Below are 19,975 nucleotides of genomic sequence, written 5' to 3'. Positions count from 1 at the left end.
TGTCAGCTGTCATCATTGTCATCATTAAATTACTCGTTCATTTCCTGATAGTGTATTTTAGTCTCTTTCACAGGCTGTCTCTGTACATGCCCAGCTCTCCAGTGGTACCAGATATATACCCAGCCCCCCAAATATGCACCAAGTGTGTGCCCAACCCCCAGCACCTACCAGGTACATACAAAGCTTCCCTAAGACACACCAAGTGCACACCTAGTTTCCCTAGTACACACTATATGCACATCCAGCCCACTCTATTACATGCCAACTGTATACCCCAGCCTCCCTAATACACATCAGGTGCACACCCAGTTTCCAAAATACATGCCAGGTGTATGTCTTGCCTCTGTAGTACATACCAGGTAGGTGCTTAGCCCCCACTTAGAACAAGCCAGGTAGGTATGCCCAGCCAGCTCTAGTACAGGCCCCAGGCATGCCATGCCCAACTTCCCTTGAATTTGCTATGTATAAGATTTGCCTCCAATACATGCCAGGTGTAAGCTCATCCCTCCTGGTACATGCCAGGTATAAGCCCTGCCCTCTACTAAGGGTACACACCCAACTTCTCGGTATATATACCAGGTACCTGCGCATCCCTATTTCCTGCAAGGTCCTCAGCCCTGCCCTGCTGTTCCTTTAGAATCCCCCACATCCTTCCTATGTTGTTTGGTCCACTTGCATTTACCTGCATCCATGCCAGAGACAGAAGGGTGAGCCAAACCCACCTGAGCCTAGGTGTGCAGGCCAAGATCATTCAAGTCCAACAACAGGAGCGGCTGAGGCATGGCAGCCCCAGACCCAGACCGTGTTGCTACTGTCAAGTGCCGTCAAGCTCAGCCCTACCTTCTGCTGCACTGACCTCCAGCTCAGAGCTGAGACCATGAGCTACTGACCCTGTCCCATCACACCTCAGGGTTCTGCCTGGCCATGTACCACCCAACCAGTGCTTAGGAAAGGTGATATGTGGATTGCGGCCACTAAACTGACCTCTTCATGTAATTGTCTGTAAACTGAAGATAATCATGGTGCCCACTTCACACAGTTAATGTCAGAATTAAATGAGTTAAACACATAGCAAAGGAGGTAGCTGTTATTTATTATTATTATTATTATTTATTATTATTATTGCTTGCGTGATGAACATCTATTCGTCCTTTAATACCCAACTCAAATGTCCCCATGTCTCCCTCCCATGCCATTGTCAGCAGGCCCATTACCCTATTGGGTTCTGGGTTGAAGTTGCAGTGAAGACTCTGTTCCTCTGGGTCCCCAGCAGCCCCTGTAGGCTTATGCCTGCCTGAATTCTGTGTCTCTTGCAGGAGAAAATGCACAAACTCCTGGAGGTGTACGAGCAACTGGGTGGAGAGGAAGACATCGTCAACCCGGCCAACGAGCTGATCAAGGAGGGCCACATTCAGAAGCTGTCGGCCAAGAATGGCACGGCCCAGGACCGCCACCTCTTCTTGGTGAGTCCAGCTGCCACCCCAGCCATAGAGCCCTTCACCTGCCCCTTCAAGTCCTGAAAAGAACTGACAGGGCTCAAGGACATGGCTCTCCTGTGTCCTCTCCTGTCAGGACTGAGGACATCATCTTTTGCCAGTGGCTCTTCCCTGTTTGCTGCAAAGATCTCCTATTTTTATCTCTTGTATCCATCCCTGTCCTCTGTGGGGATTGGGCCGTCTCCAGCAACCAGGAGAACGCAAACTGGAGCCTCACGTTGTGATTCCAACTATCCCAGAACCAAACTCTGATTTAGAGGGAAGGGGAAAGACAGGAAGGAATTACAGCGAGAGATCCACTCCAGGCCCCTGATAATTTCCTCTAGCTTCTATTCTTCTTGAATAAGCAGTTAGATCTTTGCAAGTTCCTTTCTCTAAGTAAGTTTTAGAAATTCACATTCAGCAAAACTCAACTTTGCTGTGCAGTTCTGACTTTGCACAAATTCAGTTGATGTAACCATAATCAAGTTACCGAAGAATAGGAGCACTGTCCCCCAATTCCCTTGTCCTGCCCCTGTGGAGTTTAGTGTTCCTGCAGCCCCTGGCTGCCATCAACCTGTTCTTGGTTTCTATAGCTTCACTTTTCCAGAACAGCACATAAGTGCTCTGAGACAAATCTGGTTTCATTCATTCAACAAGCGCATTGCTGGGTTTCATTCATGTTTGTGTATCAGTGGCTTATTCAAAAGTTTTGCTTTCTTATTACACAATTAGCTCATGTGCCTGGTGGACAAATGAAAACTAGGAATGGGACAATAATAAATCTATTGTCCACAATCATCTCCTTGCTCAAAGATAGATGTAACCATAGCTAAAATGATTGCACACATCTTTTTTTTTTTTTTAATAGGGTTTTACTAAGTTGCCCAGGCTGGCCTCAAAATCACGCTTCTCTCACCTCAGCCTCTTGAATAACTGGGATTACCACCTTGCCTGTCTCAATTTATTAACTTTTTATTTATTTAATCTCCTTTGTGGTACTGAGAATCAAACCCAGGGCTTCACACATTAGGCAAGTCCTCTGCCACTGAGCTACACCCCAGCCCCTCTCTGCATCTTTTAAAAAATATGCTTTACTTTTTGACCTTAAAGAAAAGGGCTGGAGTTGTGGCTCAGCGGTAGAGCGCTCACCTAGCATGTGAGAGGCCCTGGGTTCGATCCTCAGCACCACATTAAAAACAAATAAACAAAATAAAGGTATTGTGTCCAACTACAACTAAAAAAAAAAATATTAAAAAAAAGAAAGAAAAAGGAAAAACTTAGAAGGACAAAGTGTCCTGTGGCCACTCACCGTGTTGTCCCTCTTTCAGTTCAACAGCATGGTCCTCTACTGTGTGCCCAAACTGCGACTCATGGGCCAGAAGTTCAGTGTCAGGGAAAAAATGGACATCTCTGGTCTCCAGGTGGGTGAGCCCTTGTCTCTCAAGCCTGCCCTCCCCCACACTGGGGGTGGGGCACAAATAGGGGTGGGGACGCAGGCTCTGGCCACCAACCCTATATGTAACCAAGGGGTGGCTGGGACATCATCTTGGCCCTGGTATCTTGGGCTGGGTGGGCAGGGTTCCTCACTCTCTGGTTTGGCCCATCTGCCTGGTCCCTGCTGGCCCCATGTTGAATGATGGGCTGACACAGGAGGTGATTGGAATCTCAAGTGCACAGCCTCAATAGCCGCCGGGGTTGTCGCCTAAGGCCAGACCTCAGGGCCTCATTGAGAGGCCAAAAGGTGATGCTCAGGTTATAGGAACAAATCTGAGTGGATCGTGGGTCTGCTTCCCTGGCCTGGACCCTGGGCCCTGAGCTCTCTCCTTTCCTGAACCCTCTTGGAGCCAGCAGAGGGCTCACAGGTGCCTGTGTGTCCTTGCTATACCCTGGCTCTGTAAGCCTGTTCCATGTCTCATGGTGGCAGGTGGAATGGATTCTGGCCCCTGTGGGGAAGGCTTTGAATTAGCCAGTGCTCCAAAAATATTGGCTACATGAGAGTGTTTAATCATTTCCAAAGTAAAGTTCCTGGGTGAGGGAAGAAAAGTAAAGTTTTTTCTTAAATGACACCAAAAAATAAAACCCCTTCTTTCCTTGAAATTCTCTGAATCTAGGTTAAGAAACCCAATTATTACAAGTGGCTAACCAGAGAGGGGGAAAATACCTTTTTCCCTAGTTAGAAGCAACCATTTTCCCAGTGTTTCTCTATAAGAAATCAGTCCTGATAATGAATTTGATGTGTTAATGCAGTACTCAGCCTGTGGCTGGGAGAGTCCAGAGGTTCTGAGCAGGATCCAGAGTCTGTATTCCTTAAAGCCTCCAGCTGGCAGGTGGAGGGAGGAGGTGGATTCTGACGGGATTGAGGACCACAGGGACCACCAGTTCTGTTGTGTCACTGTGCTCTGTGGTCTAGTGCTGAGGATGGAATCTGAGACTCTAGAAGGAAACATCACTATTTCATCCGCTCTCTCTGGGCTCATGCTCTTCCATTTTCGTCTTTACACTGAGGATGCACCTGCCCACATGGACTCAGATATCTGTAAGGGGGTTCGGGCCTGCCTAGCTCTTCTCATATGATCCTCAACCCTCCTAAGGAGTGTACCTGCTGCAGGGAGGTGGGGCCTGGAAGTGCTGGTGGGAAAGGCTGGGCTGGGACTGGCTGGGGGCCCCACCTCTAGAGGAGGCTGATGGGCAGATAGGTTGGGTCAGGCATGTGATCAGCCATGTTCCAAGCACAGGGCCCCAGCCCTCTTTGGGCAGGGCAGACAATCCAGTATCCCCCATGGGTCAGCTCCTGCAGCAGCTGTCAGCAGCCACCATGACCTGTCACCTCTGACATCTCCCTAGGGAAAAATTTCAAAGATCATTTTGCATGTGAAAAAAAAAAATTTGCATGTGGCTGGTGCTGAGGAAGAGCTGGAATGACGGGCTTGAGTTTGTTTATGTTTTGTTCTTTGTTCTTTTCTCTTGTTCCTGCAGGTGCAGGATATCGTCAAGCCAAACGCAGCACATACATTCATCATCACAGGAAGGAAAAGGTCCCTGGAGCTTCAGGCCCGGTATGGCTCTGGCCTCCCTAGTGTCTGCTGCGCTCTGAACTTCTTTGACCTCATTGTCGCAAACGGTGTATTTTCCTAAATGCAATGACCTTTCAATATATTTTTATTTTTTTTTTCTTTTATTCACAATTCAACGTTTTACTACACCAAGGGGAGATCAATAAAAATTAGGCCTCTGCCCAGTTCCTGTTCCCCAGGTCCAGCAGACATTCTTAACCCTTGCTTAAGGATGCTTCTGGAAGTTTCTACACTCACCTACTTTTCAAAATTTTTATATCAGGATGATTTTTTTCAGTACTGGGAATTGAACCCAGGGCCTTGCACATGCTAGGCGAGTGCTCCGTCACACAGCCCCATGTACTCTTTCAAAAATCACCTCTCCACATGGGATAACCACAGATGCTATTCCCAGATAGCCTGGACCGCATCTTCCATTTTTCACTAAATTTTCATGGTTGTCCCCTATCCTCACACCATTTTCTAAAGCAACATTATTCTCCCTCATTATCATTAACAGGTTCCCATGGATAGGTCCCTGGACCTCCCTGGGTCTCACCCTGGCAATTGGTGACAGTGTCCTCATGCTTAGGTTTTTGTGTGTATGTGTCATTGTATCCATCTGATACATTTCTGACAACGTTGCTGGTTAAAGTGCAGTGTGTCTGTTGTGAATTTCAGAGGCTGTTGTCCCATTGCCAGGCTTGTGTTGTGAGTGTGTGGCACATCCAGCCTCCCACACCTCACCCCTGACTTGAGAGCCTATAACCATCTGCCAAGGCCCAGGGAGGGGTTGACTGGCCTTGCTGCAGCTGCCCTGAATGGCAAGCCTGGTCCTACCTGGCCACGATTGCTTCGGGCCCTGAGAGCCAAACTTCCACGCCTCAAGCCTCAGTTAGGAGAATGAGTGGCTGGTGTGTGCGCAGGGCGGAGAGAGACTGGCGGTCTACAGTCAGTCTCCAAGACCAGGTTAGTAAAATACTATTCTCGTTTTTATAGGACAGAAGAAGAGAAGAAAGAATGGATTCAGGTAAAGCTTCTAAATTTTTGAAATAACCAGATCCCCAAGTTATTGAGCAATGTGACCATTTCCTGCTGGAACAGAGAAGGTGGCTCTGTGACCATCTCCCCCACCGCCCATTGCTTCTCCCAGTGTTCCGCCCCTTGAAGTTAGGTAGTGACTGGCATGTCTTCATAAGCACCTTCAGATGCCACAAGACTTTCAATCCATTTGCCATTTTGAATTCCTCCCCCATAAATAAGTAGCCACAAATGGGCCCAGAGGGGCTGCAGGTAAGAGTCCTCCTTCAGAGGAGGTCTCTGTGGTCCCAATGGCTCCAAGGGAGAGCTATTCATTGAGGGAAAATAAAATGGTCCCAGGTGTGGGCAGTGTTCCGTGAACACCCAGACCCCATCCTTGAGGACAGAGGCAGGCAAGTGGCCCCCACAGTGTGCAAGTCCTCCTCAAGCTCTGATAGCCCTATGACTCTGTCCTGGGTCCAGGTCATTCAGGCCACCATTGAGAAGCACAAGCAGAAGAGCGAGACCTTCAGGGCGTTCAGCAGTGCCTGCAGCCTGGACGAGGACTCGGGCCTCTGCCCAGATTCCCCGGTGAGTCAGCAGCCTGTGCCAGGAGGGTGGGGATGGCTGGCTGCCAAGGAGAAAGGGGCAGGCATCCAGGAAGGGAGCTCAGACATGTGTTCACCTGCCCGCCCTTGACGGAGTGCCCCCTGCAGCCTGCTGGGCTCCACAGTCTGGGGGTCCGTGCCTGTGTGGAAGAAGTACCTTATTGTGTTTTGCCATCTGCATGCCAGCCCTGTGCGTGGAGGGGTCTTGTCTTCATGCCCATGGAACCTGAGTTTCACAGAAGCTCAGGGACACACCTAGATCACTGTCATCTCATCGCCATCATCACTGAGCCCCCGTGGCCTTCCTATATGCCACTGTGACCAACCCAGGATGTCCAATGGCTGCAGACATCTTTCTGCAGTTGTAAATTCTCCCCGAATTCTGCCCTCATGCTCCGGGAAATGTCAGCTCAGAGCCCTGTGGAGAGAGTATTGAGGGCAGCTCTTCTGATTCCCTGGGGAGCTGCCCTGGGGGACAGGGGTAGACTCCATATGGATTTGGGTCGGTGCAGGAGGCCTGCTGCAGGGTCTCCACTGAGTAGCCAGGAGGAAAAGACAGGGCTGAGGCCAAGGCAGAGCCTGGCCATCCCTCCTATCTGGGAGAGAAAGTTGAACAAGGAGGTTGATCTCAGCCTGCTGTGAGGAAGGCCTGGAAGTGTCTGTTCCTGGGTAGTGTGCTGGGTGGGGGCTAGGGGCATAGCAAGGACCCCTGGGAAGAGGAAACGTGATGCCCTGGGTCCAGGCTCTGTGGAGGTGCATCCAGGATGGACCAGCTTGCCAAGCCTTGCTTAGCAGCCCCATCTGTGGGAATAGCTCCACCCCGAACTCAGATCACAGACTTTATTAGACTTTGCTGATTCTTTCTCTTGCACCTCCTACCCCAATGCACAGAGGTGCTGAGTTTGAGGAAGTGACCCCCTGCTGCACAGAACATGCAGCCATGTGGCCTTGCAGCCACCTTACATTCAGCCTCTGAATTCCTTTCTAGATGGTGAGCACAAGCTCCATGGAGCCTGCACTGGTGACCGATGGCAGTGGGGGTGCCATAGGGGTAAGTGACCCACACCCAGCAGTCAACAGGAGAAGGAGGTGTCAGGGGTCAAGCAAAGCTCAGGGGTCAGCCTGCCCCTCCCCCCAGTGTGTTCAGGGCCAGGGTGTGCAATTGGAAGCTATGTCTGAGACCAGGCTCTGGTGACTTGGATCCTGGAGGTGGTCACTGCTGGGGCTCTTGGTAGAGGCCACGAGGGAGTCTGTTGGTGGTGGTCACATGGCTGTGTGACTGTGCAGGGAATTCTCTGAGCTCTACATGAACATTTGTGCTTGTTCCGTGTAAAATTTAGGCCTTAACAAAACATGTAATCATACTGAACCCAGGTCCAGAAGATCATCCACGGAAAAACCCATGTCAAAGAGACGAGTGTTGGGGAGAAAGAAAGGCTTTATTCAGCCGCCAAAGAATGGAGAAGTGGGAACTTTGCTCACAAAATAGCTTTTCCATTTCAGGAACTTGAGGAGTTGGAGATACAGACTAGGAGGAGTAACAGGGCAGAGGGCTAGGCTATTAAGGGAAGGACTGTTTTCGTCTAAATATCCTGGAGGAACTCTGGTGCCACCTCTTTTTACACCTTTCATGGTTTGGTGTTTCCAGTCATGGTGGCTGGCAAGTGCCGTTAGCCTTGAAGGAGGGAGGGGGGGAGAGACAGACAGACAGACAGACCAGGCAAGTCTACCCTACATTGTAGTTTGGGACAAAACACTTTTCAAATGACCAGCATGTCCACATCAAGAGCTGAGTATAAAAATCTGACCCAAAGGTTAAAATGGAACAAAGGGGAGAGGCATAACATGAAGGCCCATGCCAAGTGTTCTCATCTTGTCCAGTCTCCCACAGAACACGTGCCAGGCCTGGGTGAGGAGTCAGAGTTTTCAGCATAGGCTGCTTTTCAGTCCCTAGAAAATAACCTGGGCGGCCATAATCACAATAGTCCACGTGTCAGAGCTGTTACCTACAAAAAAACCTACTGGGAGACTGATAATGATCGCCCAGCTGTGTGACCTCCAGAATTAGTGATTTTAAGTCAACTAAGAGCAAGCGAAGCTAGCAGGTTTCTTTAGGTTCCCCCCCCCCGGTAATGTAGCAGCAAGGTACCAGGTCCTTAGGAGGACCCCAGTAAAGCATCCTGGCCTCAGACCCTCACCCTAAGCTGGTGCTCTCACCTCTCTCCTCCTGTATTCTCATCTCCCTTAAGTCAGAGCAGCCCCCAAGGGTGACACTCAGGGCCAGGCCATATGCTGCCAGCCAGGGACTCCCCTGAGACCTTGGAGAGGCCCCTCTCCCTCCATTTAATGTGGGAGATTAAAGAAGCACAATGAAGTCCCCCAGTGACTTCCTGCTCCAGTGAGCACCAGCACCTGGAGCCATGTCATTAACTGGGGCCCGACACTCACTAACACTGATGCCACAGGTAGCCCAGGAGCACCCTGGGTGGCTGCTGTGACCAGAGTGCTGGTAAGGCCATTCCTAGGCACCTTGCTGGGTCCTGCTGTACTCCGGGCTCAGGTTGGCTATCCCCAGCCCCAGCCTAGACATGGGCTCCTCCCCTCCCTGGGAGTCTTCCAGACACCACCACAGAGTACAGCCCTACATTCTCTGCACACCTGCCTCACTCCTCGTACTTCCTCTCCGTCTCCCTGTCTATCCTCCTGTGTCTCATGTCTGTCTCTGTCTCTGTCACACACCCCAGACGTCTCACTGCTCAGGGACAGGTGTGGGCCTACCTGGATGAGGCCTAGGCCAGCTGAGGACTCAGCCTGCCCATTCATGGCCAGCCCTTGAGGTCTCTGGTATCCCAGTCCTGTGGCTACTCTGGAGTTGTGTCATGGCCAGTCCCACTGTGGGGGAGGAAACAGGTTCAGGGCAGTGAAATGTGTTGGCCCTGAAGCAGATGTCAAGGAATCCCCGTGGGGACAGGGCCACCTGGTGGTGAAGAGCAGGGAAAGGCTGGGAGGAGAGGCACATACCTCTTTGGTAGGGTGACATCACTTAGCACTTCACGGAGCAGTGTGCAGCCCTGGCCAGGTAGGCCTGCCTGGGTGGCCTGGCTGGTGTCATCCCTGGGACCTGAGCTTCACCAGGTCTCATGGGTGTCTGGATGGGCGTCAGACAACCCTGTGGAAGTTCCTGAGGCTTCAGGGAAGGCTGGGGCCTTTCAGGGGTGGGACGAGGAGGCGAAGGGGGAAGCTCAAGACAAGCAGGCAAGAGGAGAGACCCCTTCCTCAGTGGCACTGCTGCCTGCCCACACAGCAGGCATCCTGGGGGTCAATTCTGTTGAAACTGAAAGTCAGAAAGTCAGAGGGTGGTACAGGAAATCAGCAGGGAAACAAATGTCTAAGCTCCCAGCTGGCTGCCTGGCTCAGCTCTTGTCTGGTTGTACCTGTTTCCTGCCCTGCTCCCTGAGATGCCCTGGACTCCCTTGCTCTGCCAGGCCCCGAGCCTTTGCCCCTTTGTCTGCTCTGCCCACACTTATTGTGTGAATCAGCTCATGGGCAACTTTTCATATTGCTCAACGGTGTGAGTGAGGCTGGTGGTACCCAGACCCATGTGGTTCCTGGTCCCTTTCCTGGATTTATTTATAGGGATTTACAGTGGGTACTTGTGAGTGTGTGGCTGCACCCACAGACTGTGCTGCCAGAAGGGTGCATGCTCACAGTCAGCAGGGGACTCCACAGCTCACACAACTGTGTGAGAACACTCCCAAGCAGCCCACATCTTCATGATGATGCCCTGGACTGGATCCAGTCTTCAGCCTGGGATGGGCCTCAGGAGGCATCACTGGTCACTAAGGCATATGAAAGCCACTTGTTTAGTGCTAGGGGTTGAATCCAGGGACACTTTACAACTGAATAACATCCATAGCCCCCACTTTTTTTTTTTTTTTCAGACAGGTTCTTGCTGAGCTGCCAAGGCTAGTCTCGAACCTGCAATCTTCCTGCCTTGGCCTCTGGAGTAGCTAGGATTGTGGGCACCCTGGGAAGCCACCAGTTTCTTATTTGTGCTGCTTTCCCTGGGGCTGAGCCCCCACGCCATGGAGATGGGACCCTCAATGCCCTAGAGATGGAGAAAAAGCAGAAGTGGGTGGGGTTGTGGTCAAGGAAGCCCTGGGTGAGGAGGACTGGGTTGTTTGTAGGAATAGCCACGCTTAGGGCTGGCCCAAGGGGCATGGGGCAGGTGGAACAGTCCATGGCAAGGGCTAATTGGGGGGTCAGTGCCCAGATCAGAAGTGTTCTAGCTGGAAGGAACCAAAAAGGTCATGTTTTAAAATGGTTTACCCTGTAGAAAGACACAGACTCAGAATTGGCCAAGGAGTGAGGCTCAGGCAAGTGTTACCTCCTCCAGCCTCAGTTTCCCCTGGAAGGAGAGAGGGAAGCTGTTGGGTGCCTAATACAATAGGCGCTTCAATGCCTGCCCACCTCCTTACCTCAACCCATGCCTGGCATCTCCCTGGGTAAGACTGTGGTCACTATGGTACTCGTGGCCAAATGACTGCTTGGTCTACCCCACTTGCCTTCTCCTGCCCAGAGAAGGCTCAGCCTTCTGCAGGTTCTGTAGCATTCACCCCATGACAGCCAGGTTCTTGGGGTCACAACTGCAGTTCTGGTCTCCTTATCTTTGTCCCTTCACCTGCACAAACCTGGGGCCTGCCCCACCTCCAACAATAGGCCTACAGCTGAGGCGTCCCCTGCCCCCAGTAGGTATCACTGTGTGTTTCCCATGGGTGTCTCCACCCCCACCGCATCCGCAGCAGAGCTGAGCTGAGCTGAGCTTTGGGTGAGACCTGGGATGGCTCAGGGTGCGTCTGTCGACCTGCACTGAGCAAACAGGGTGGGACATATATACGCACAGTGGGCATTTACAAGGTTCTCAAAAGAAAAATTTAATTCTGACACCAAAGAGTGATCTTTGCTCCAGAATTCCAAATTTAAAAGCTTTTTCTTAGCATATGTAGAAAGGAAAATGAATCTACCCATGGTACAGTGGTTTCATTTCCTGGGCTGAGATGTCTTTAGAGGTACTATCCCTCTAAGACCCTCTTTCCAAAGAGAAGCCAAACCCCAACCAGGAAGTTTTGTAAGGGGCCCCGCAGAACTCAAAGCCTTCCTCATTCTGCAAAAGTCCCCTTGTGTCCACAGAAAAGTCAGAGTGCAAAAGGTCCCAGGGTGCCAGACCTACTGTGGGTGGTGACACAAAGACCCAAGGCACCAGCAAGGACCCCACCCTGGCCACCCTTGTGCCAAGGACTCCCTCACAATGCGGGACTTGCTTTTCCTGGAGGAGGCCCACCCTGTGCTCCAGGAAAGAGCCATCCCAAGAAGAGTAGAGGGGCCCGGCCTGGCTTCTGCTGACCGCCTCCTGTAGGAAAGACCCTGTGCCGTGCCCTTGGCTTGTGTCCACCTGGATTTCCCATGCTGTGTCATTCCGCTGTCTGATGTAACCGATGTGACTCCATCAGGGCCACTGATTGGGGTCTGAGTCTGTCTTGCGGAGCTCTCCCCCCCAGTTCCCTGATGTGCAGCTAACTCCAATGAAGAAGAACTGCTTAGGGAACAGCCCTGTTGGCCCTTGGTGGAGACCAACTTCTGGGTCGACACTGGCATATTTTGGGTGGTTCGGGCGGAATTACTTAACCAGTTATCGGGGCCAACATCCTGGAAAGACTTGGGTCCAGCCTTCAGACATTCTGACACCTGTGCAGAGAATCTGAGCCTTTTCCTTGGGTCAAACTGCCTGGTAACCTCATCCAAGAGGGGAGTGTGGCTGGCCAGTAGACCCATCCCTGGCCACACAGGTGGCTTCCTCCCCCTCTGGTCACTGCAATCTACAAATCAAACCAGATCTCTGTGTTGAGAAACTAGTGTGGTCAGGGGCAGAGCCTCATCAGGGATGGGCCATGGGCCTTATTATGTAGGAGCCAGGAAGTGCTAGGGCCCCCGTCCTAGGGCTTGGCTTAGCTCTGCGGGCTGACCATAGCAGACTTGCCTGATGAAGGAGGCTGTCAGAACCCAGGGCACTGTCCCCAGCCCTGAGTAGGCCTCCTTGCCCCAGGAATTTTCTTCTGAACTTTGGCTGGGGCTGGGCCTCCACTGATCCTGGGGGCTGAGCTGTTGGCCACACGCCCCAGCACGTCACAGCTTTCCCTCCATCCCCCGATTCCCTGATGGCCCCACAGCTTCCTGGGTTCTCAGCTGCCTACCGGGTGCCATGGAAGGGTCCGCTACCCTAGGTCCCTGAGAGTCACAAGTCCGAGCTGTCTGGCCACCTGACTGCCAACCACTCCTTCCACCTGGCCCTTTGATTTCTCACCTGAGAAAGAGGAATGTGGGCACCCTGAAGGTGGGCAGGGGACAGAGGCTGCAGAGCCATGGCAGACCCCGGAGATGGCCCCCTTCCTCTGTGCTGTCCTTTTCCTTCTCACTGTCCGTTCCCTGCCCTGGGCCTCAGTTACTCGCTGCACCTTACAAATGGGGAAACTGAAGCTCAGAGAGGAGAAGTGACTCATCCCGGGCCTCTTGGCTGATGAGGGCCAGGGCAGGAGCCTGGGGACTGTCACTGGTCATAGTCAGACAGGGAGACTGAGGCTCAGCTGCAGCCTCGGTAAGGCTGCTCCTGTCCTCCATGCCACCAACCTCTCTGGGAAGTTCAGGTCGCATTGCAGGAGACAGAACAGGGAATCCAGCCCCTGAGCAGGGCCTGGGCTTGCCCGGTTTCCTCTTGTGTGCTCCCACACGCTCCCACACCGATACACAAGCACATATGGGTGTTTTAGGCACGTGGCAGAGGGAGGACCTGCCTGAGTGCCCAATTCAGAGCTGGATGAAAGATGGACTCAGAATCTCCAATAGCTGCAGGGTCGGAGATGGGGACACCCCGGTCCCTGGTGCCACATGCCATCTGTGCAGACTGCCATCCCAGTAGGCACCATTTCCCTCCAGCCTGGGCTCCGCTGATATTTTTTCTCAGACACACCAGATAGTCACTGGCCGAGTTGTTCCAAACATAAAGTTCTTGATCCACTTGGACTATTGCTTGATGGGATACGATGCACTGGGGTGGACCCTGGGGGTCAGCGCAGGAAGGGGGATCTGGCCTCCTTGACTCTTTAGCTCATTCCACTCCTCAGTGGGGCAGCGTGCTGCAGTACATTCATGGAAGCTGATGGCACCGTGTGCGTCTTTGTAGCTCGAGTCCAGAAAGCTCTCCTCGAAGGCCAAGCGCGACAAGGAGAAGCAGAGCTGTAAGAGCTGCGGTGAGACCTTCAACTCCATCACCAAGAGGAGGCATCACTGCAAGCTGTGCGGGGCAGTGAGTGGGGGCGAGAGGGAGGGAGGGGCTCCGACACCGAGCAGGGGTCCCTTGCCAGGTGCTCACAAGTCCTCAAGGGCAGGAGCTGAGCCCTGCCAGCCAGCGGCAGATGCGGCGCATGCGTGCTGCTGGTGAGTTCTCAGAACCACATGGCAGCCCCATAAGGACACCTCCAGATCCCGCCTCTTGGACGCAGATGTCCTTGAGCATGAGATTGTCCCTCTGCAGTAGAAGCTTAATCCCCTTTCTCCCGTCAGCTCCAGTGACTGACAAACATTCTTTGCAACTAAAAAGACGTTGGAGTTGGAACCACAGCGCCCCTAGCTGGGCGACCTTGAGCACAAAGGGATGGTAGTGTCCTTGCACGAGGAGCAGAGGAGGGACTGGAGGGGAGGGGTGTGGCCACGGTGGAGCGCTCTCCTGCTGACCTTCGCCCCAGTGCCCAGGGCCCCTGTGAAGAGGGACATCTCTGACAGACCCCCACAAACACCCACACCATCTCCATCCCTCTTCACTCACCTCCAGATCCCTTGCTCCTGAGAGTGGACTCTCGGAGCATGTAAGTGTCCCTGAGGAGCAGGTGCCCTGGAGCGCACCTGTAATCCCAGTGACTCCAGAGGCTGAGGCAGGAGGTTTACAAGTTCAAGGCCAGCCTGGGTAACTTATTGAGACCCTGTCTCAAAGTAAAAAAAATAACAGGGGCTGAGGTTGTAGCTCAATGATAGAGGACCCCTGGGTTCCATCCTCAGTACCAGGGGTAGGGGAGGGAGGAAGAAACCAATGATTCAAGTATTTTTAGGTTAAGGTATTAAAATTACATCTGTTAGCAAGTGGATCTCACCACAGATGACATGGAGATGTTTTTTTCAAAGGGTGGCAACAGTCTGTTCCTTGCAGGTGTTCCTTGTCACGCCTTTATGTAAAACCTTGCCATGCTGGCCAGGGTCTAGAAGAGGAAGGAATAAATGGATGAGTCCTTGGATGGGTGGGTGGGTGGGTGGCTACATGGATGGATGGATGATGGATAGATGGGTGGTGGGATGGATGGAAGGGTGAATGGCTGAGTAGTTGGGGAGAAGAGTGTGGGGAGTACAGGATGGCCCATAGGCTGTGGCTCAGGCCCAAGCTATGCCTGGGTCAGGGAAGCCAGCAAGGTCAGGTGGAAGATGGAGCTTCTGGAAGGTTTGTACTGTGGGTTCCTGTGCTGGCGTCTTGGTGGGAAGCAGATGGGAGACAGCTGGAGTCTCTCGTGAGGAAGGAATGGAAGAGGATGTGAGAGGTGCTTATCCAGAGCCTGGGCTGCCGTGGAAGGGAGGGAGGAGCCCAGGTCAGCTGACTGAGGTGGAGTGGGGAGGGGCCTGGCATCTGACAGTGCGCAGGACAGGGTGGGAGGGCTCAGCTGGCTGTGCCCAGGGAGGGAGCCGTGGGAGCCCCAGTCTAGATGGGGGTCAGGAAAGCAGGGGAGATGGCCCAGAGAGGAGTGAGCATCTCAGGAGGGGTGGCTCCATGCTGCAAGGGCTCACAGGTGCTGAGACCAGCATCATCCTTGACCACAGGGAGGCCAAGTTTGGTGTGACCCAGGCAATGTCAAGTCAGGGCATGGAAATGCCCAGGGTTGAAAAGAGAAGGGGGTGCTGAAGTGGGGGGGTGCAGAGAGCTGGGTCAGGAGGAGAGGCTTGTGTTCTGGGGAGATGACCCAGTACAGGGAGGAAGACTGAGGCAGAAGAGACAATGGGACAAGGCCCAGAGAAATGGAGGAGTCTGCCAGTGGGGATGGGGTCCAGGGTAGTGAGAGCTCTGGAAGAGTCCCAAAGGGGCACCGGTTGGCTTATTTCCATGTTCTTCCGTATTCCATTTTATGCATGGATTTCCCTGTTCATGCATCATGGACACTTGGGTCACCTTCATCTTTGAGGGATTGTGGACAGTGCTGCTAGGAGCTCTGCACCTGTTTCTTCCAGTTCCTGTTTTTGGTTCTTTTGGTGTATGTCCAGAGGGGTTTTGCTGGTTCCTGTGGTAATTCTATGTTTAATTTTTTGAGCAGGAACCACACTGTACCATAGCAGCTGTGCCATTCTACATCCCCCTGATAGTAAAAAGTTTCCAATTTCTCCATCTCACCGACACTTGTTATGTGTGTGTGTGTGGGGGGGGGCATCGGGATCTGAACCCAGGGGTGCTCTGTCACTGTTACATCCCCTGACCTTTTTATTTTGAGACATAGTCTTGCCAAGGCTGGCCTCAAACTTCGAACCTTCTGCCTCAGCCTCTCGAGTCGCTGGAATAACAGGTGTTCATCACAATGCCTGGCTATTTTTTTTTTTTTTTAAATAATAGCCATCCTGAAGGGTGTGAGGTAGTTTCTCCTTATGTTTTGATTTGTATTTTCCTGATGACCAGTGATTTGGGGTCTTCTCATGTGCTTGGTGGCTCAGCCCATTCTTTTTGCATATAGATCCTTGAACTCTGGGTCATCCAGGTAAGGAGGACAGGACATGGGGGCACCAGTCTTGCTCTGCCCTTAGAGGGGGTTCCTGGCCCCCTCCTCATTCTAGGCCAAGCCGTTACTCCTCCCACGTTGTTGAGTCTCTCCTTCTCCTCTGCCTGGGTTGCGGGGTCACAGGTGCTCTGTGTCTTGCAGGTCATCTGTGGGAAGTGCTCCGAATTCAAGGCTGAGAACAGCAGACAGAGCCGGGTCTGCAGAGGGTGTTTCCTGGCAGAGCGGGTAGCCCCTGCAAGTCCCAGTGCTGAGGCTCCTTCTGATTCCAAGCAGAGCACAGAGGTGGGTGGCCCTGGTTCCTCAGATTGGAAATGATGGGGAAGGGGTCTCAGTGGACTTCACAGGTCCTGGAACCGGGGAGAGCTAGTTGGAGTGATTGCCAATTGAAAGCAAAATATCATACAAAGTAAGTGCACATTGGGCTTCTCAGGGCGGCTCAGGGCGGAGGCTTGGGAATCATTCTTACCCAGGGGTTAGATGGGAACCTGTGTCAGCTCCACTCCCTGTGGCCCTGATTAGTATGGAGCTGCCCCCAAGTCCAGCACTGAGGTCTACCCGATGGCCTGCCTCCCTGCTAGTCCTTAGGACAGGCAGGTCCTGGAGGCACGTGGGAAGTCCCAGCTCCCCACCCTACTTCCCCTGAATATGGCCACTTTTCTAACACAGTCCCTACTTTCTGAAGTCCTAGGAAATCTGAGAAAGGGAAAACATGCTTTTCCAGAAAAATGTATTGCCCTCTCTCTCCACTTGACACACTATGATGTTCTCAGCGCCAGCTTCAAGAAGTTGGGTCTCCTGGGAACTGTTTATAACATTGGTTTTCCTCCTAAGGCTTCAGTTGGGTGGCCAGATAGGCTGGGGTCAATGTGTTGTCGAAGCTCCTGACCATCCTGGCTCGTAGCTGTCAGGGGTCCCTTCTCTGGGTTTTTGCTCTAAGAGGTCACAGATGTAAGGATATTAGGACCAGGGCAGAATGGAGGTCCAGTAGGATGCTCCGTGCCCTGCCCACCTGGGCCCACCTTGTTCTGCATTGTCAATACTGACACGTATTCTAGGAGACCTGTGGAGGGTGAGCTCAGGCCTCAAAGGGCCACCAGGTCTTAGGAGACCAGATCTAGCAAATGGTGTTGGAACCACGTGTAGATGTCTCAGGGGCTCCTCTAGAGCACATCACCAGGACCTGTGTGTGAGGCAGGTAAGGGAGTTGTATGTGTGTGTGGCATGGGAATTGTGTGTGTACGCTTGTGTGGTGGGTGTGCTTATATGTGGCGTGTGGTGTATGAAGAACTGAAACAGGCAGGGTCCTTTGCATGGTGACCTACACTTGGTACTTACTATTAGGCTTTTCTCCTGAGGTTTTGACCCAGTGGCCTCACTCCCGATGTTCTACAAACTCCTCATGACTTTGTGGCACCTGAGCCCCTTGGACTGCCTGGAGTGACCCCTGGAACCAAGTGAGGCCGGACCCAGCCTCCCTCCAGGTCTCAGCCGCATCTCTGTGGCCAGCTCCTTCTGAGCATCTCTGGCCCCTCAAGGGAGAGACCTCTACAGTTCAGTGACCTCACCTGTCTCTGTGTTCCTAGAAACCACCCGCTGTGGATCCCCAGCCCAGCCTCATCTGCGGCCCCCTGTGGCTGTCAGACAATGGCACATCCTGGACTGAGGTATGGGCCACCATCCCCGCATCGGACCCCCGGGTGCTGGACCTGCGTGGCAGCAGCGAGGTATGTGTTCCCTGCCCCAGGTCATTGCCTCTCCTCACAGCCCAGAATCGCAGGCCTGTAGCACTCACAGCAAGTCTGGGTCACTCTCCTGGGGCTGACCTATTCTGTGGTCTTAGGCCTCAGTTTTCCCAGCTGCCCAGAATAACCCTCCTCCCCACCCTGAGGAGACAGAACCCCGTGATGCCAGGACCCCAGAGCCAACCAGGGGATGGGGGGGCAGGCAGGGTGCACAGAGGGCTGGCCCCTCCCTCCCACACACACTTGTTTGTTCACCTGTTCATTCGCCCTGGCTGGACGCAGCTGGGAGTACAGAACGTGGCAGGTGCAGCTCCAAAGCCCACATGCCCCCTCGTTCATCAGGAACTCTTGCTCAGTCCCTCTCAGTCCCAGTTACTGACTGCCCCTGTCACAGGGGCTCCCTGGGACTTGGGCATCAGAGGGAAGCCATGGGGCCTGGGGCTCTGGTGAGGTGGGCAAGGCCCCCTGCCAGCGTCCTCCCAGGGGCAGCCTGTCCTGCTGTCGAGGAAAATGCGGGCATGTCCACAGGTCCATCCGGCTCAGAGTTGGCCTGGCACTGGGCATGGCAGTCTAGGGGCCTGCTCAGGTGGTGACCCTCTCTCTTGCTGCAGGATGGCCGGCTGCCGCACGCCATCCCTCTGTCTGGCTGCACGGTGGGCACTCCAGACCCCGAGGAGGGGCTGCCAGCGGGACACCTGTGGAAGCTGCAGCAGGGTCAGCAGCACTGGTACTTCAGGGCCCCCTCCAGGGAGCTGCGGCAGAGCTGGCTGGGAGCCCTGCGTGCTGCTGCCCACGGGGACACCACCCAGGAGAGCCCTGGTGCCCCGCAGCCCCAGGCCCCGACTGGCACAGCTTCTTCCTGAGCAAAGCTTTGCTCTCTGTGACAATGACCCGTGGAGCCTCTGTTCTCCTGGAGGCAACGTCTGACCACGTGGAGAAGTCAAGCACTGCGGGGGCGGGGCTGTGGGAAGTCCGACGGCTCAGACCCTGGAGGCTCTCTCTGCTTTGATGAGGAGAAACTCAGGCCCGGAGAAGACCACCCGCTTGCCCAGAGTCACCCAGCACGTCTCAGGAAAGAGCCCAAGCCTGGCTCCAGCCCAGCAGTGTGACGGGAGCAGGGAACGTGGGCTACTGCCACAGGCAACGTCCTCTGAGTCGGTCCTGTGGTCGCTTTGGCTCGTGAGAGAGAGGAGGCTGTGTGGGTGCTGCCCAGCGAGGACCACTTCCCACCGGGTCTGCCGTTGCTCCTGGAGTGGGCAGTGCTGCCTGGGGTCTGCCCTGGCCCCTGTGGAACTGGACTGGGACTTGCTTCTCGGGGCTCTACCTTCCTTCTCTGCCCTCTCTGAGGCTCTGCCTCACAGCTTGCTGCCCTGTCTGAGCTACCGACGGAGGGACCAAGGGGTGGACCTGCCCTGTCCCACAGGACTCACAGTTCCTGAACAATCACACTCAGAAACACTGCTGGGAGGCTGGCCCTGGCCCTGTGTGGTGGGCGTGGGAGACTGTGGCTGTCCCCTTCGCGGGTGGATGCCGGGCTTGTCTGTGTAAATAAACACTGGCTCTCAGCACGTGGGCACAGCCTCAGGGCCCCCCCCCCCAGGAAGGTGATGACGCAAGGGTGACAGAATTGCATGGGCTACTCCCTGGCCCAGCAATTCTACATCTCTGGTCCAACCAAGGGTGTTGGGGTCTTGTGTACAAGACGTGGGGGACATGACAAAGGTCATGAGGGTGGGGGTACTGTGCATCAGAGCCCTGGGGACCAGTGGGAGGTGGGGGAGTTAGAGACTGATAACGGGGGTCTAACAGCCACACAGCACTATGTGGGGACACCTGGGCAGACGTGGGGTGCCCACCTGGGAGGCTGAGAGGGTGGGTGTGAGCCAGAAATGGGTGATTGTCACAGGTAGATGGGGACACAGGTAAGGTGGGGCCCGGGCATAGTGAGCTGGGGTGGGGCAGAGGCAAGGTGGGGGAACAGAGTGGGGGAACCGGCTCCTGCAGGAGACTCCTGGGCTGTGTGGGGAGGCCCCAGGACACTGTGCGTGGAGTCCCTGCTACACCTGGCCGTGTGCCTGGTGCTCGCTGTGCTGATGGGATGTTCTGGTCTTGCTTCACCCTGAGGAAGCTGAGGCTCGAGGAAGCAAAGCAGCTCCATGCGCCCACCTAGGAGCTGGGGCCTGGTCCTTCTGACTGTCTCTCAAGCAAATGCAT

The 19,975-nt window shown here is 53.8% G+C and overlaps 1 protein-coding gene across 12 annotated transcripts in view; it reads left to right on the top strand.

Moving 5' to 3' along the window:
- Fgd3 (FYVE, RhoGEF and PH domain containing 3) overlaps positions 1 to 19,326 on the top strand; it is a 50,305-nt gene extending 30,979 nt beyond the window's left edge. For 8 of the 12 annotated variants that reach the window (XM_048800504.1, XM_015506288.2, XM_015506291.2 and 5 more), the window contains 10 exons: positions 1,317 to 1,463; positions 2,807 to 2,899; positions 4,455 to 4,534; positions 5,531 to 5,561; positions 6,035 to 6,142; positions 7,148 to 7,210; positions 13,397 to 13,519; positions 16,161 to 16,301; positions 17,603 to 17,743; positions 18,370 to 19,326. In XM_048800504.1, coding sequence (XP_048656461.1) covers positions 1,317 to 1,463; positions 2,807 to 2,899; positions 4,455 to 4,534; positions 5,531 to 5,561; positions 6,035 to 6,142; positions 7,148 to 7,210; positions 13,397 to 13,519; positions 16,161 to 16,301; positions 17,603 to 17,743; positions 18,370 to 18,624 — 1,182 coding nt within the window. In that variant the 3' untranslated portion in view covers positions 18,625 to 19,326. The remainder of the gene's footprint in view (positions 1 to 1,316; positions 1,464 to 2,806; positions 2,900 to 4,454; positions 4,535 to 5,530; positions 5,562 to 6,034; positions 6,143 to 7,147; positions 7,211 to 13,396; positions 13,520 to 16,160; positions 16,302 to 17,602; positions 17,744 to 18,369) is intronic. The other 4 variants (XM_015506290.2, XM_048800506.1, XM_048800507.1 and 1 more) reach the window with 4 other exon arrangements.
- Positions 19,327 to 19,975: the final 649 nt, after the last annotated feature.

The sequence above is a fragment of the Marmota marmota genome, unplaced genomic scaffold (assembly GCF_001458135.2).
Source record: "Marmota marmota marmota unplaced genomic scaffold, marMar, whole genome shotgun sequence".
In the NCBI taxonomy this organism is placed as follows: domain Eukaryota; kingdom Metazoa; phylum Chordata; class Mammalia; order Rodentia; family Sciuridae; genus Marmota; species Marmota marmota.
The sequence above is the reverse complement of the archived record's forward strand: the minus strand, read 5'-3'. Positions and strand labels throughout refer to the sequence as shown.